This window comes from Zootermopsis nevadensis, unplaced genomic scaffold (genome assembly GCF_977971745.1).
Source record: "Zootermopsis nevadensis isolate Lab colony 2312 unplaced genomic scaffold, Znev_1.0 Znev_ptg000021l, whole genome shotgun sequence".
Lineage (NCBI taxonomy): Eukaryota > Metazoa > Arthropoda > Insecta > Blattodea > Termopsidae > Zootermopsis > Zootermopsis nevadensis.
The window spans coordinates 19,415,231-19,428,568 of NW_028259153.1; the positions used below are offsets into that span (position 1 = coordinate 19,415,231).

Genomic DNA, 13,338 nt, shown 5'->3' on the forward strand with positions numbered 1-13,338 from the left:
CCTAACCACGGATTACCAGAATAAATTTCCCTGCTGCAGTAATTTAATGACCATTCCTTTTTAACTGGCATCGTTCACACGTATAATATATTTCACACACGCAATTTTCATTTAAACTGTCATACTTTGTGTCCATTCAGCCACGGTTTTTACCTTGCTTCTGTCTATTAAAATTCGTCCAATATTTCTCACCTCATTCTATTTGTTCCGTTGCTTGTACCTGCTCGTTGGCGGGAGAATACGTCAAGTTCGTAGCACGAAATTCTATCATTAAAATCTATTAGAGGAAAACACTGATATAGTGCATTGACGTAGAATAAAGAAGTACACATTGTTTGAAGGGTGCGATGAATTGTTTAGATTTAAATCGCTTTGTAAAAGAAGTTGACCTCTTGAAGGTGGCTGCAGAAATCCTGGAAGGTTCAGATGCTAACGGAACTTCATTATGTTATAAAGCTATGGTACAAGTAGAGGAAATGAAGGAAGGGCTTCAGACCCTGAAGATTCTTGTAGATGAGCAGAAGGCCCAAATAGAGACGTGCAAGGTATAGTGGCAGTTTGTAACATTAAAGTAGTAGATGGGCCATAAATGTAGTTAAGTTCAGTAATACTGTCAGTATTTTTCATTACTTTCTGTATATGAGTGCTTATAGTGACTGTAATTTTACCACTTAGGTGTTTACAGCAGTGAGAATTTGGATTGTATTCTTCTGTATAATGCTGTATAGTCTATTTAGATAATGAGCAGTGTTTCATAGAAACTGGTTGTCTCCATCTGTAGGGTACAAATGCCACTTCTTCTTCTGCAGACTACAAGGTGTTGTAACTGGTAGATTTCTGGTATTGCTGTTGGTTGAGTTTGTATTGGATCCTCACATTGACAACATGAAGTGTGCACTGATATGGGTGTTCTGAAAATGGTGTTTGAATTCATTTCCTTTGTTGATGCTGAAAGCAGGCTGGTATAGACTTGTATTCAGGTATTACCTGTTTCAAATCTTAGCCAGATGATGCACTGGTTTTTCATGGTTGTATTTACTCTGCAGCCCAGTATCAAGATAGAATCTGAGATAGGCCATGACCACCTCCTTCCAAATCTTCTTAGAGTTTATGATTATCTTCACATTTCAAATGATATATAACCCCTGCAGCTAAAACAACATTGTTAAATAGCCTAAGAATCTTTGAAGTCTATTAATACCACTAAAGATCTATGTTTGTGATTCCAGGAACTTCTTGCTACTGTACACCATATTGGAAAGGTAACAGAACATATCGAAAGTAATTTACCAGGAAGGTATGTCTACAGTGTTGAAGATGCAGTTGGCACAGAAAAGGTAAGAACACTATGAAATCCAAAAAGGTGATGTCATGTTATGAAAATTATAACAAGTAATTTTCAGTTAACTGTTGGTAAGTTAATTTTGATTTGTCACACAACGCCTGAAAGTATACATTTTATTCTTATCTGTGGTTAAAGATGAGTCAAGTAGGAAAAATCTGAGTTACAAGTGATGGAACATAGGTTTGTCATCTGTCTGTGTACATAGGTGTCAGAAAGGAATATGGAGTACCTTTCCCCCTGTCAAGGACCTTGGACTGGAATGTCACCATATTATTGTGCATCTTCAAATAAACATACAGTGCAGTCACCTCGTCCATACATCATGTATTTGAAACTTGAAGAATTTGATAAGATACCAAAGTAAGTTTAATATAGGTCAGCTGTGCTTTGCCTGGCATAATTATAATTCATGAGGAAAAGACATATTGTTAAAGGCACTTTGGTGGTTGTGTGTGTTGCCTGAAAATTTCAAGCCAGTAATTACATGTTTCAGAAAGAAAAACCATCTTCATGTTATACATTATGGTATGCATTATGCAATTTTCAGTATTTAACTATGTACTTGAATGTCTTTTATTGTATGTTGTCTCTCTCCAAACTTCTCAAAAAATATTCTTTATGCCTGTTTGACTAAACATTCCATTGTGAGATTATGCTATGCCTAAAGCAATAAGTAATTAGTGTTGAAATTCTGGCATTTATTTTCATCTTATATGACATGATAGGAAACTAAACATAACATACTGCTACTGATATAAAATAAATGGTTAAATGAAAAGAAAATTTATACATATTCATTATGTTATATTTTTGAAATGAAACAGAATAAACGTGGAATTCATCTACATATGGAAGTACAAAGGCATACAGAAACATAATCAAACATTGTTAGCTTAACAGATATAACTAAACCACACTGATGATTATAACAGATCATAATCAGTTTAAATGTATCACAGTATTATATCACAACTTTTTAATAGCTTGACCCAAGTGAAACTCCTGAAAATGGCTAATTGAAATTGTTGGAACAAGTACAGTATTGTAACTTAATTTTAATTAAATTAAGTTTTATGGAATGCTCCGTCAGTTTTTGTATTTGATACTGATGGATATCATATTAATCAATTTGTATCTTCTATTACACACAAAGTATACTTAGAGTATGTTTAGGAAAGTAAGATGTCATTGATCTTCCCAGAATTTATTATCATATCAGTTAATTGTTAATTAATTTGATCAATAAACTGTAATAATCTCTTCATGCAGATACATGAAAGGCAGATTGACTTACGAGATGGTGAACAATTTTATTGATTCCTTCAACATGGCAATGGAGAAGAAATATCAGCTTTTCAGTTGTCCTAGAAATACCCTCAAGGGAAAGAAGTTGATCGAATATGATACATTCAAGAAACAGGAAACCAGAGAAACAATAGAAAAAGGTAACCCACTATGTAGTGTCATACAAGGTATTGCATAATTATACGGAGTAAGACTGTGTCTACATCTGGAATGAGGCTTAAGTTGGTCCTCATCTGAAAAAGAGTAAAAGGAAACTGAAGACAAAATAATTTGGAAGTAGGTTCAGGTACCATATAAGCCCAAGTTTAGGTAACCTCTTCATAAAAATGAACACAGTTAAAAGAGAAAAGATTTTTACACAGAAAAGTTATTAAACATAAGATTTTATTGCCATGACTGTGATAAAAACTAATCTGGGCCAAATTTGAGTTGCTTACTCAATATGTAACGGACATAATGGTATATGTTCTAAACAAATTTTGCTTAGTGGGCTGTGTTTTCCTTACACCTTATCCCTGTGATTCCTAATTACTAATATTTCACTTTATCCTGTCTGATTGCAGGAATTTATTTTTGTGTTATGGACGACCTCAAGACACTTGGCAACATAAAAATGGTTAAAGCATCATACAACTTGCTGAACATTCTGCGGAACACTCGACGCATGCGAGAAATACGTACTCCTGGAGTAGTTCGTTTTGCTGTTTCTAACTGAACAGGTAACGTGACTCATCTCATTGATAGTATGATAGCTTATAGTGTTGAATGGGGTGAATTTTCTTATTTTCCCCACATATGATCAACTTATTATTAATATTATTCCATCTATTCACCTCCTTTGCAATAATCAGAACAAAAACAGCAGGTCAAAAATAGCATTATGTCTTGTGTGAACATAACATTCTTTATAATTACTAAAACTTCTTTATTATCTCCATACATTTGGGAATGTAATGCCACTTAAATCTTCCTGTAAGTCAGTTAGATCATTAGGTATCAAATATGATCATAAATTAATTAAACAGCAGTGCACATATAATGTTTTGCAACCATAAAAACTAGCAATCAGATGGAAATACCGAGAGAGAAAAACATCTAATGTAAAAGCAGCCGAAGAAGAAATTATCTTAAATTTCTTTGGTTCTGAAAAGTTTAATGCACTACATATGTAGCAGCTTATCTATATATATATATATATATATTACATACCACTAAAGACTAGACATTTATGATTGGGTATATTACCATACATTAAGAAAATATTCCCTGATAGTCGACCATCAGTTACACAATGCTGAATCTTATTTACATATTAAATGTCAAAGAATATAAGTCATAAAATATATCATCTGCTGTATATAATATTTGCTTCAGTTTCACTTTTTTTTTTTTTTCTCTCTCCCAATTCCAGTAAATTCATTTAATATTTTATTAAGGGGAAACAACCAATACTATGTTTTGGACTAAAGTCAGATACACCATTACTATCTTCTGTATTTGAATGACCATTCCATAACACACTGAACATTCCTTCAGTGATTGAGTAAGCTTCTACATACATATTGCCATCTTCATCAGTGGAGAATGAGTAAATGACATTGTGCACAAGACAAGTGTTGGATGTGTTGTGGCAAAAGTAGCCAAGAGTCTCAAACCTTGAATTCCGGCCATCGACGTCAGTAACACTGAACTGTGGAGAAAATCGAACAAGTTCCCTGAAGTACGTGCCTGAAAGGAGCATAAATTCTTGTTAGTGATAGGTGATCAAAAAGAAGAAGCATCCAGAGTTTCTTGTATCTAACATCATTGCTGTTTCGCTGATAAAAAGTTCATTTCTTAGGAGCAATTTGTTATTTATTATTGGCTTCCAAGGCCTGTAGTTTCAGAGTTTCTATTGGGCATTCTCTACTTCTATAATAGTTCACTGCCCTTCTACTTGATGTGCCGCTTTTCTGTTGGTTGGAATGTTAGAATTTAGGTGTACAAAATGACAGTGGAATTCAAATTAAGTGGAAAAGCCAAAAACTTGTGATCTCTACCTACAGATGAGGGCATTTGGGTGGAACTTTTACATTTGAGGGCCACATGATTTGACTTCCTGCTTCATATTCAGGAGGCCCTAGATTTAAATCTCTCCCTGGTGACCAGCTATCTTGACTGAAGTTTTTTGTGGTATTCTTCAGCCTCTCCAGATGGGATGTCATCTTAAATTAGGCCACTACTGTTTCTATCTATATTTTCTCCAATTCATCAATCATGGCTGGTCATACCATTTGACACTTTACAGTCTGAGCTACTGACTGTTATTAAGTAAACCATAAATAAATAAAAATACTGGAACCGAGATGTAAAATGGCAGTTGACGAACAAAGGGAAAGGAAAGATAACATGGACAGTAGTGGCAGATTTGGAAATGTGGAGGGGTAGGTAAGGATCAAAACTTACATCATGCACAATCACCAGTGATAATGAAAAGTTAAATATGATATAACACATACCAGTGAGGTATATCCATTCACCATGTGGCATAGCACAGTTAAAAGCTATGCCTGGTGGAAGTGCCGCTTCTGGCATGATGAACCACTTATCAGAACTTGGGTCGTAGAAGTATACTTGAGGTCCGAATACAAATATCTGGCCTTTGTATGCACAGCACGCTGCAGAGTATAAGTTATGGGGCAACGAGGCACAACGACTCCAGCATTCTAAACATAATGAAGTGTCAGGCCATTACAATGGGACACTACTTTCACTGGTACATTAACATTTATAATCATTTAACTATTTCAGTTTCTGGCCATGGGCTGGATGGCCGGGGTTCAATTCCTGACAGCAGTGCAGGACCACCTGGCCTCCTATCCTTTGGTATGAGGAGTAAAGTGAATGGAGCAATAACCTCATCACACCTCCATCTAATGCTAAGATCTAGAATATGTGGAGCTCTATCTCCATGTCCTCTGTACACTTGCATGGTGCCCTCCATAGGCACAAGGACAGTTTTATTTTAAACAGTATACCATTAATCCATTTGTTAACTGACTTTGGTCATACAGTAGTAATTGCACTTGAAATGTTGATCTATTTAAGGACATTTATATTCATATTTTAATAAATTTTGAGGAGTTTGTAATTGCAATAAAATTGTTGAATGTGAACAGGTAACAAGGATTCGATTTGTGACAGGGGTGCTAGAATGTTTGCTTTCAACACTCTCCAGAATGGCTGTAGGGTCCACTGAGTCTACTATCCATTGCTTAGTAGTAGCATCACTTAAAAAAAACTTTTTGTCCAAGTAGTACTTATATGGTGAAGTATATGAAAAAAACAATATCTTTTACACAGGTGTGACTTACTTGTCCCAACATTGTACTTTTCAACAGAATCCATTATAACACGATGTCGACCAAAACCGCCAATGATATATATGTCATCTTCCAGGCAGCAGACTGAGTGATGTCTCCGTGGGGTAGCTATGCTGAAACACCATACAGATCACTTGAAAACTTCCTATTTTACTAAGGGTAGTAAAGATTTACTGCAATAAAGTTGTGTTTATCATGATCAAATGTGGAACAGTATCATAAAATAAGTGCCAATAATCCCTTTAGAAGTATGGTGAAATTCAAGTATATGCAAACAACAATAAGTATTACTGAATGATTAAAATACCAATAATAATTAAACCCTACACTGTCCATGTGATAGCTCCAATGCACTTCCAATTATATATTTCTTTAAGATTTGTCTTATTGTTATTCAACTCAGTCTTCTCATTGGGCATATTCCCAGAAGTTTGTCTGCCAGACTGCAACGTGCAGTTTGTTGGTACTTTGTTTCTGGTGCCAGAAATCTAAACAGGTTGAACCGTAGGTTCTCTTAGTAGGTAGTTAATCACACTAAATAATGCTGCTAATGCTGTGAATACATATGGTACCTTGTTTCAAAGTTCCACATCTCCCTGATTAGATCATATTTCCAAATAGATTGATTCCAATTGCCATAACCTAGCAAATATTCACCACCAATCATGTACAAATCTTGTCCTGTAAAAAAGGTATTAAGTAATGAAGTATTGCAATTTTGTTACTTCAGTCAAACTCTTATTTTTGAGATATGTTTACAAAACATTAAAGTACTGCAGTGGTGGTGCTGAATCTTCTAAAAATCGTATTATGAAAAAGACAAAAATAGTTGGGCGTTACACTCAAGATCGGGTCTCATATGTGCATAGATTTGGGGGGGGGCTGAAAGGTGAGATTAATGCATCATGTAGATGGCTGATAAAATTTAAGGAACAATATGGTATTCATGAAATTGTTGTGCAGGGAGAATGCCCTAGTGTAGTGCTGCAGAAGCTAATTCCTTTTGATAAATAAATATATATATATGCTGCAGGAATATAAAGTGTTTAACCAAAATAATGCAACCAGGGGCACTTTTCTGTACTAACTTCAGGGTAGATTTTGGAGTAGTGTCTAAGCTATAATTTGTTTTGCATAAGTTAATGTTATCTTACTACATGCAAGGAGGGTAAATAATGAAGCCCTTTACTATAGAATCCTTCCCCTTTACTGACTTTATTAGTTTTTATACAGGGAATTACCTTTGAAAATAACCTTATAACCTGTTGGTTCAAGAGGTCCCTCATTGGCTTTTGACAAATGAAGAAACGGTACAAGGTGCTGTGTTGTTCCTTCTTGGAAATATATGAGGTATGGTTTACCATCGACTGTAACTTTCTCACATCCAATTTCATCATTTGAATCTCTTTGTCGGAAGCCTGTTCGATCCCTTTTATGGCCAACTATGCATGGAAACAGTGGTAATGCTCGTGATGGTGTTGAAAGTAATCGTCTTGCAATTGCAATTGTTCCAGTACTGAATTGAACATGATCCTTATCATGGATATCGTCCATCGCAATACTTGTTTCTACTGCTAATTCACTGTCGCAGACAGGAGTTATGGCTTCCTCTACGGAAATACGACAAAAGCAACAGTTGTTGAGGACTTTAACTCTTTCGTCATACAACTGAACTTTAGGTTTCTTGGATGAACACTTGCACTGTTCGGCTTTCTTTTGCTTTGACATTGAATCCTCTTCTTTATCAAGTAATATCTTTCCATCTGCATCAAGAGAATCTCTTGAAGTTTGAGCTTCAGATTCAGCAATACAGAACATTTCTTCTGGATTTTTTCCTTCCTTGATACATATGATACATTGTAAAATCTGTACATAGTCTGTGTTCTCACTAATAATGGGGTACAGAAGCATTGTTTTAATATCTGACAATGGAATATCAGCAAACCGAATACAATCTAAAATCCTGAGAACACATTCTTTTCTTTCTTCCAGTTTGTCTTGTAACCAACAAAGCCCTGCTTCAAACACTTCAAATTCTCCTTCTGTAGTGTTCAGTCCATCATTTCCAAGATATTTCTGTAAGTAGCCAACTGGGAGTTCAAGGAAAGCATCAGTTTCTCTTACATGTGAAAACTCCCACAGTGCCAATGCTTGAGCCTTGTGATACAGTGTAATTAGATCTAGTTCTTCAGCAGTTACCATTGTTTGGAGGCAAGTTAATATAGTAAGCCACTGGTGAACAATCATCTCAACACATATTTTCTGAATGGATTCAAATTGAAGCATACTTGAAGCTTGAAGAACTGACAGTATATCATTTGATTTCAAGATATCTACCTTCTTTCTGTTAACTGACTGAAGTAGAACTGCCATTGCTTCAGCATCCACACCCTGCAAGACATACACTTAACATAATTGTAAAGACCTGTAACCATTTTTGCAAAAGAACTGTATAATAAGACTGCTGGACTAAATTTAAATAAAACAATTTTTTTTTGAATTATGTTAAATTGTATTTTGCAGGTTCATACTCAACATTAAATGTAATGGTACATGAATAACAAGGTTTAATTTTGAATGACTTGGGGTATATTAAATTTTTCCATGCCTATTTCTTGACCTTGTGCTCAGGAATTGAGAATTCCTCTTCTGCAAGGTCCTGAGATTTCAATTTGGAGCCATGAGGCATAATGAATGCTTTGTGTACATAGTCATCCTCTACCTGTGCCTATCATAAAAATTGTTTACAAACTGGTAACATGTTTTACTTGTTTGATGTTCCACAGTGCTTCTCTTGTTTCTGTTTGCAGTGAATGTCGGTGACATTGGAAATAAGATGAGGATTGAGTTTTATTGTGGCAAGATACTATGATCACTGAGTAGTTTGAAATCTGACTTTTCATAATTTATGAAGTTGGGGACCTTGCTGCTTCATTCTAGTTAATTTGGGTTAGGTCAGGTCAGGTTTTGACTCGGATTTAACAATACAATACAAAAAAAGCTGGAGATGGCTGTCTTCTGGGTTGTTATGCAATATAGTCTGGGGCCCTGATGATGGAGGCAGTAAGTGCCTCTGCAACATCAGTAAGTAAACTTCCACCAGACTACCCAGAACACTGCCATTTTCTCTCACTGCTGTGAAACCCTCAAATCAAATCAAAAAAGAAAAGTCGCTGTTTTCAAGTGTTAAATGAATATGAGTTCTACAACAGCTTGGTTAAAGTTTGTATTTAAGACATTATTTTAAGGGATATGTATGAATTAACCAAATGCATATACAGTTCCATGACAACTTTAGTGCACTGATTGCTCATCTTAAACATCTCAAAAAAATATAGAAACTACAAAATCTACAAGCCTTTATTTCGATAGTAGTTTTCTCCCTTTCAATGAAATTGTTTCCGAACATAGCCTGAAAATACGGGCTATATTCTGCCAGTAGTCTTCGACGACAAGGAAAAGTGGAATCACCAACTTTCAGTATAACATCGTAAGATCCTGTTATTTTCTGTGCCATGTCGGTGGTACGTTATAAAACATAGCATAAACTCATTCTTTTCCCTTAAACATAGACCACGCAATCATCTCTCGACGAACAACATAACCTTGTAACTCTGCAAGTTGACAGCATACTTGGGGACATCTTGCCACGATTCACAAGAACTACTTTTATTTACATAAGTTCACTGAGGGATTCTGTAATGTTATGGCCTTTTAATTTCATGTTATCTGTCAAATAAGTATTGTCACATTGCAATTTGAAGTGTAATCTACATGCGATACTGGAAGAACAAAGTTAATAAGTAGGACTTCAGGTTTTCATAGCGGTGAGTCTGAAATTGGCTGTCTTCAGGATTGTTGCTCCATGTGCTCTGGTATTTTTCCCCTCCAATTTCCAGAGTTAATAAATTATGTGCCCAATTACTGACTGCATCTGCTAAAGACAGCTGTCAGGCATTTGTACAATCATTTTTATTGCTATAATCTGCCTTTTTCCGAATTATTTGTGAACCAACCTAGCAAACAAGCAAAGATTATTTTTATCTGTATCTCTCACTGATGATGGCAGGCTGAAAACGATCCAATGAAATGAAAGTGTATGAAATTCGAAGTGGTAGAAGGGACGTGTCTGTCCTTATCTATGTTATCACGGTAATCCGCTAATTCTTCCTTGCTCGCTGATAGTTAAACTGTGCTGTTGGAAAGCGAGAAGTGAGGCAGTTTTCGTACGCAATAAACATGTATGAAATAGCGTGCTAGTAATCCGTGCTTCATTCTTCGTTCCGCTTAGTGTATGTACCGTGTTTCCCAAGATTAGTTTCTACAAGCAGAAAATGTGTTTTAGGTATCTGTTTCCAATATTGTGAACTCTATAATAACTCATTGGTAAAATAACTAAATTTTTCGTTGGAAAAGTTCGTGACAAGTGGCACATTTTACGCCTGGTTATTTCAGAATAGACCGTGAGTGGACGAGGGAAACTGCCGGCTAAGACATGTTTTAACCCATTTGTCAGTGCATGGTTTTCACCACAAGAACTTTGTTATTAAATGGTATCACATCCTGGGATACAAGTTTACCTACACTCTGTGTGGACAGGCATGCTGAAGATACCACATTACCGTATACGTGGAATTAACCCCCAAACTTGCAGATTACAGGAAGGAGACTTGAACCCTCAGGATAGAAGAGGCAGAGGATCCCCTCTCAGCATGACAATTGTGAGTACCAAAAATCAAGCCCATCAGTAGCCCACAGTGAAAACATAAATTACGCACACTGCACACATCTTATTATATGCATGTACATCCTCTATAGAACTGACTGAAAGGACGTATTAGAACATGTTCCATGCACTGCTTTAGTCTATAAACTGGTTTCTTGATTAAACAGTCTTGTTTTTCAGATGAGATACATTATCATATCTTTTTCAACAGTCCTCAAACTCTGTAGTTTTGGAAACCTGTCATGGTGTCTGAATGCAATGAAGTCTTCTCAGGTTTCAGAAACTGTCTCTGCCTTTATCATTAGGGGTTGAAATGAATGATATGACTGCCCATTGTATTTACACCCACAGTTAACTGTCTTGGCACACTGTCCTTGCATGAGATCTGACCAGTAGGAAACAGTAATTGGAATTAGGCAGTCAGTCATCATATCCATGTTGGTTAACCTGGACAGTACATGTGTGGGACTTTATGGCCCATGTCATCTGTGACTAGTCTTTAGAATTTTACATTCTTTTGGTGGAATGTCATAGTTCTTATGTTGAACCTTGCCAGAAGCCAACTTATCCTGCTTTGGACGTTACCTCTATGGTTGAAGGACTGGTTGATGTCTGCTATACTGTAACCATACTGTGTGAAGGTCATCTTCAGATGTTGGATTTCTCTATCAAGACTTTGTGTTATTGGATGAGTGAAGAGAACATCACATTTTTTAGAAGTCTTATCAACCAAAGTGTTTTCCTGGAACATTGTCCTCATGATTGGCATGGGATTGTTGTACCTCAAATAGAGGAACAGCATGCTCTTTTTTGTAACATATACTAGTACATACTTAGCCAAAAGTCCCTCACATCATGCTGCAGGAGTGTTGTTATTTTTGCAGAATTATTGTGTGAATGCACATGGTGCACTGGGTACTTCCTGAATACAAGTCTACAGTTACATTAGTGTTCTTGATGTTAATAAATGTTGGCAGTACAAGGTTTAATAAATAAGCAAATCAATTTAGAACATTTTTTTGAGGACTGAAAGTCCACATAACCCATTCATTTTAATTTATTAAACACTTTCCATCAGTGAATAAGAACAATAAATTAGTCATATTTATGAAAGTAAACATATTAGTGACAGAAAACTGTAACTGACAGTTAAATGGATAATAACACAAGAATTTCAAACTGGTCTCCAAAAATATTACTAATCCAATGTGAAAATTCGAGCAGCTATGTCATCAATAAGCCAGTCAATTCCTTCAAGCAGATTTTGTCCTGTTATGGCACTGCACCATACAATCTGCCAGTGATGAGTCTTGATTGATTCCAGTTCCAGTACCTAAGAAATAAAACATGATTTGCTTCAGGACCACCACCAGAGAATGAAATAAAAATGGGAAAATCAGAATATTTAACAAATAACTGGTAGTTTCTTTTCTTGAATAAAAATATTCCACTGCTAACTACATTCTCTAGAACATGTGGTATATCACAGTAATATATTTTATATCAAGAAACACTTATTGTTAATACTTTATTTCAGACACAAGAACAAGCATGACACTGATGTGAAACTTTGAGGTTATATGCTGCAAATTTAACTTAGAACCTCTGATAATGCTTTCATTAAAAACCAAAGAATTATGCAGGTTCCTCTTGGTAATTAACTTACATCTCTGATTTCTTCTGCAAGTAATGCTCCTGGCAAATCTTGCTTATTAGAAAAGACCAATAATGTTGCTCCAGCCAATCTCTGAAAAAAACAAAGCAAAAAAACTGCTGGAAGTGTGCAGCTGCAGGACAATATTTCAAACACAAATGTATTGAGAGGCTTGTTACTGCTCCTGTAAAATAATCATATTCAATTGCATAATTTGTTTAAACACTTACCTCTTCTTTGAGAAGAGCATGCAATTCTTTTCTACAATCATCCAGTCTTCTCTTGTCAGCACTATCAACTACCCAGATCAGTCCATCTGTACTTTCAAAGTAGTTTTTCCAATAAGAGCGAAGCGACTTTTGGCCTCCAACATCCCAGACATTTAATTTGTATCTGAAAAGAGATTACATTAACTGTCATGTACTCCACAAACAATGATGAGCTTCAGTATTCCAAATTCAGTCAAGGGTCAGATATTAATGTTACAACATGCCAAGTGCTCAGACCTATCACACACATCAAGGGTGAGATAAGTGTCATGCATAGTGGTATGTCCCTTCTTGCCATAATTTAACAAAAGGTATTTTCACTATTGACATAAAATATAATACCCTCTGTGTTCAAGGGTTTTAATATTAAACCCTAAAGTTGGTGAAATTGTATCAGTTTCTTCTCCATTGAATTTCTTCAAAATAGTGGTTTTTCCAGCGTTGTCCAAACCCCTGGCATTTTTAGTTAAGGAACTTTCAAAATATTTTTACAATATGTTTAATGTCACATTACAGCATTGAAATGAAAAAGGATACAACATCAGTATTCTGATTTCTTTTTCTTTAATTTTCATTTTCTTCAGAACAGTCAAAAAACCCATATTATTGTCAAATGTACACTGTTCTATGATTTATACGCACAATACACGAATTTCGCAACAGCTTTGGTTTCTTAA

General features: G+C 35.6%; 3 protein-coding genes across 6 annotated transcripts; 1 reads left to right on the plus strand and 2 right to left on the minus strand.

Moving 5' to 3' along the window:
* The first annotated feature begins 66 nt into the window (after positions 1-66).
* On the plus strand, positions 67-11,743 carry LOC110828592 (SKA complex subunit 1). 4 transcript variants are annotated; one of them, XR_015536212.1, is made up of 8 exons: positions 67-545; positions 1,230-1,337; positions 1,551-1,705; positions 2,615-2,790; positions 3,214-3,369; positions 8,823-9,839; positions 10,468-10,733; positions 11,295-11,743. XR_015536212.1 is itself a non-coding variant. In XM_022061437.2 (6 exons), exons 1-5 carry the CDS (start codon positions 348-350, stop codon positions 3,363-3,365), a joined length of 789 nt encoding a protein of 262 aa, XP_021917129.1. In that variant the 5' UTR covers positions 67-347; the 3' UTR covers positions 3,366-3,369; positions 8,005-8,593. The 4 variants fall into 4 exon arrangements, 3 of the variants coding, with proteins under 3 accessions (XP_021917129.1, XP_021917130.1, XP_021917128.1); XM_022061437.2 differs by lacking the exons at positions 8,823-9,839; positions 10,468-10,733; positions 11,295-11,743 and adding an exon at positions 8,005-8,593; XM_022061438.2 differs by lacking the exons at positions 8,823-9,839; positions 10,468-10,733; positions 11,295-11,743 and adding an exon at positions 6,031-6,390.
* Positions 4,025-9,529, minus strand: LOC110828586 (kelch-like protein 38). Its single transcript, XM_022061420.2, has 6 exons — positions 9,371-9,529; positions 7,254-8,403; positions 6,585-6,693; positions 6,004-6,125; positions 5,149-5,355; positions 4,025-4,378 (listed from the first exon to the last, which is right to left on the minus strand). Exons 1-6 carry the CDS (start codon positions 9,527-9,529, stop codon positions 4,071-4,073), a joined length of 2,055 nt encoding a protein of 684 aa, XP_021917112.2. The 3' UTR covers positions 4,025-4,070.
* Positions 11,744-13,337, minus strand: Arl2 (ADP ribosylation factor-like 2). The gene is made up of 5 exons (XM_022061445.2): positions 13,199-13,337; positions 13,004-13,114; positions 12,623-12,785; positions 12,405-12,485; positions 11,744-12,071 (listed from the first exon to the last, which is right to left on the minus strand). Exons 1-5 carry the CDS (start codon positions 13,261-13,263, stop codon positions 11,937-11,939), a joined length of 555 nt encoding a protein of 184 aa, XP_021917137.1. The 5' UTR covers positions 13,264-13,337; the 3' UTR covers positions 11,744-11,936.
* Between the last annotated feature and the right edge of the window lies 1 nt (position 13,338).

What these genes read in the sequence shown, in the direction of transcription:
- LOC110828592 (XM_022061437.2), top strand. Translation starts at nt 348, where the DNA reads ATGAATTGTTTAGATTTAAATCGCTTTGTAAAAGAAGTTGACCTCTTG. An exon ending in CCCAAATAGAGACGTGCAAG is followed by an intron (nt 546 to 1,229) that starts GTATAGTGGCAG and finishes TTGTGATTCCAG; the next exon opens with GAACTTCTTGCTACTGTACA. An exon ending in ATGCAGTTGGCACAGAAAAG is followed by an intron (nt 1,338 to 1,550) that starts GTAAGAACACTA and finishes CTGTGTACATAG; the next exon opens with GTGTCAGAAAGGAATATGGA.
- LOC110828586 (XM_022061420.2), bottom strand. Translation starts at nt 9,529, where the DNA reads ATGGCACAGAAAATAACAGGATCTTACGATGTTATACTGAAAGTTGGT. An exon ending in AAACTACTATCGAAATAAAG is followed by an intron (nt 8,404 to 9,370) that starts GCTTGTAGATTT and finishes TATGTCTTGCAG; the next exon opens with GGTGTGGATGCTGAAGCAAT. An exon ending in TGAATGGATATACCTCACTG is followed by an intron (nt 4,379 to 5,148) that starts GTATGTGTTATA and finishes TGCTCCTTTCAG; the next exon opens with GCACGTACTTCAGGGAACTT.
- Arl2 (XM_022061445.2), bottom strand. Translation starts at nt 13,263, where the DNA reads ATGGGTTTTTTGACTGTTCTGAAGAAAATGAAAATTAAAGAAAAAGAA. An exon ending in GAAATCAGAATACTGATGTT is followed by an intron (nt 13,115 to 13,198) that starts GTATCCTTTTTC and finishes TAAAAATGCCAG; the next exon opens with GGGTTTGGACAACGCTGGAA. An exon ending in TTGCAGAAGAAATCAGAGAT is followed by an intron (nt 12,072 to 12,404) that starts GTAAGTTAATTA and finishes TTTATTTCTTAG; the next exon opens with GTACTGGAACTGGAATCAAT.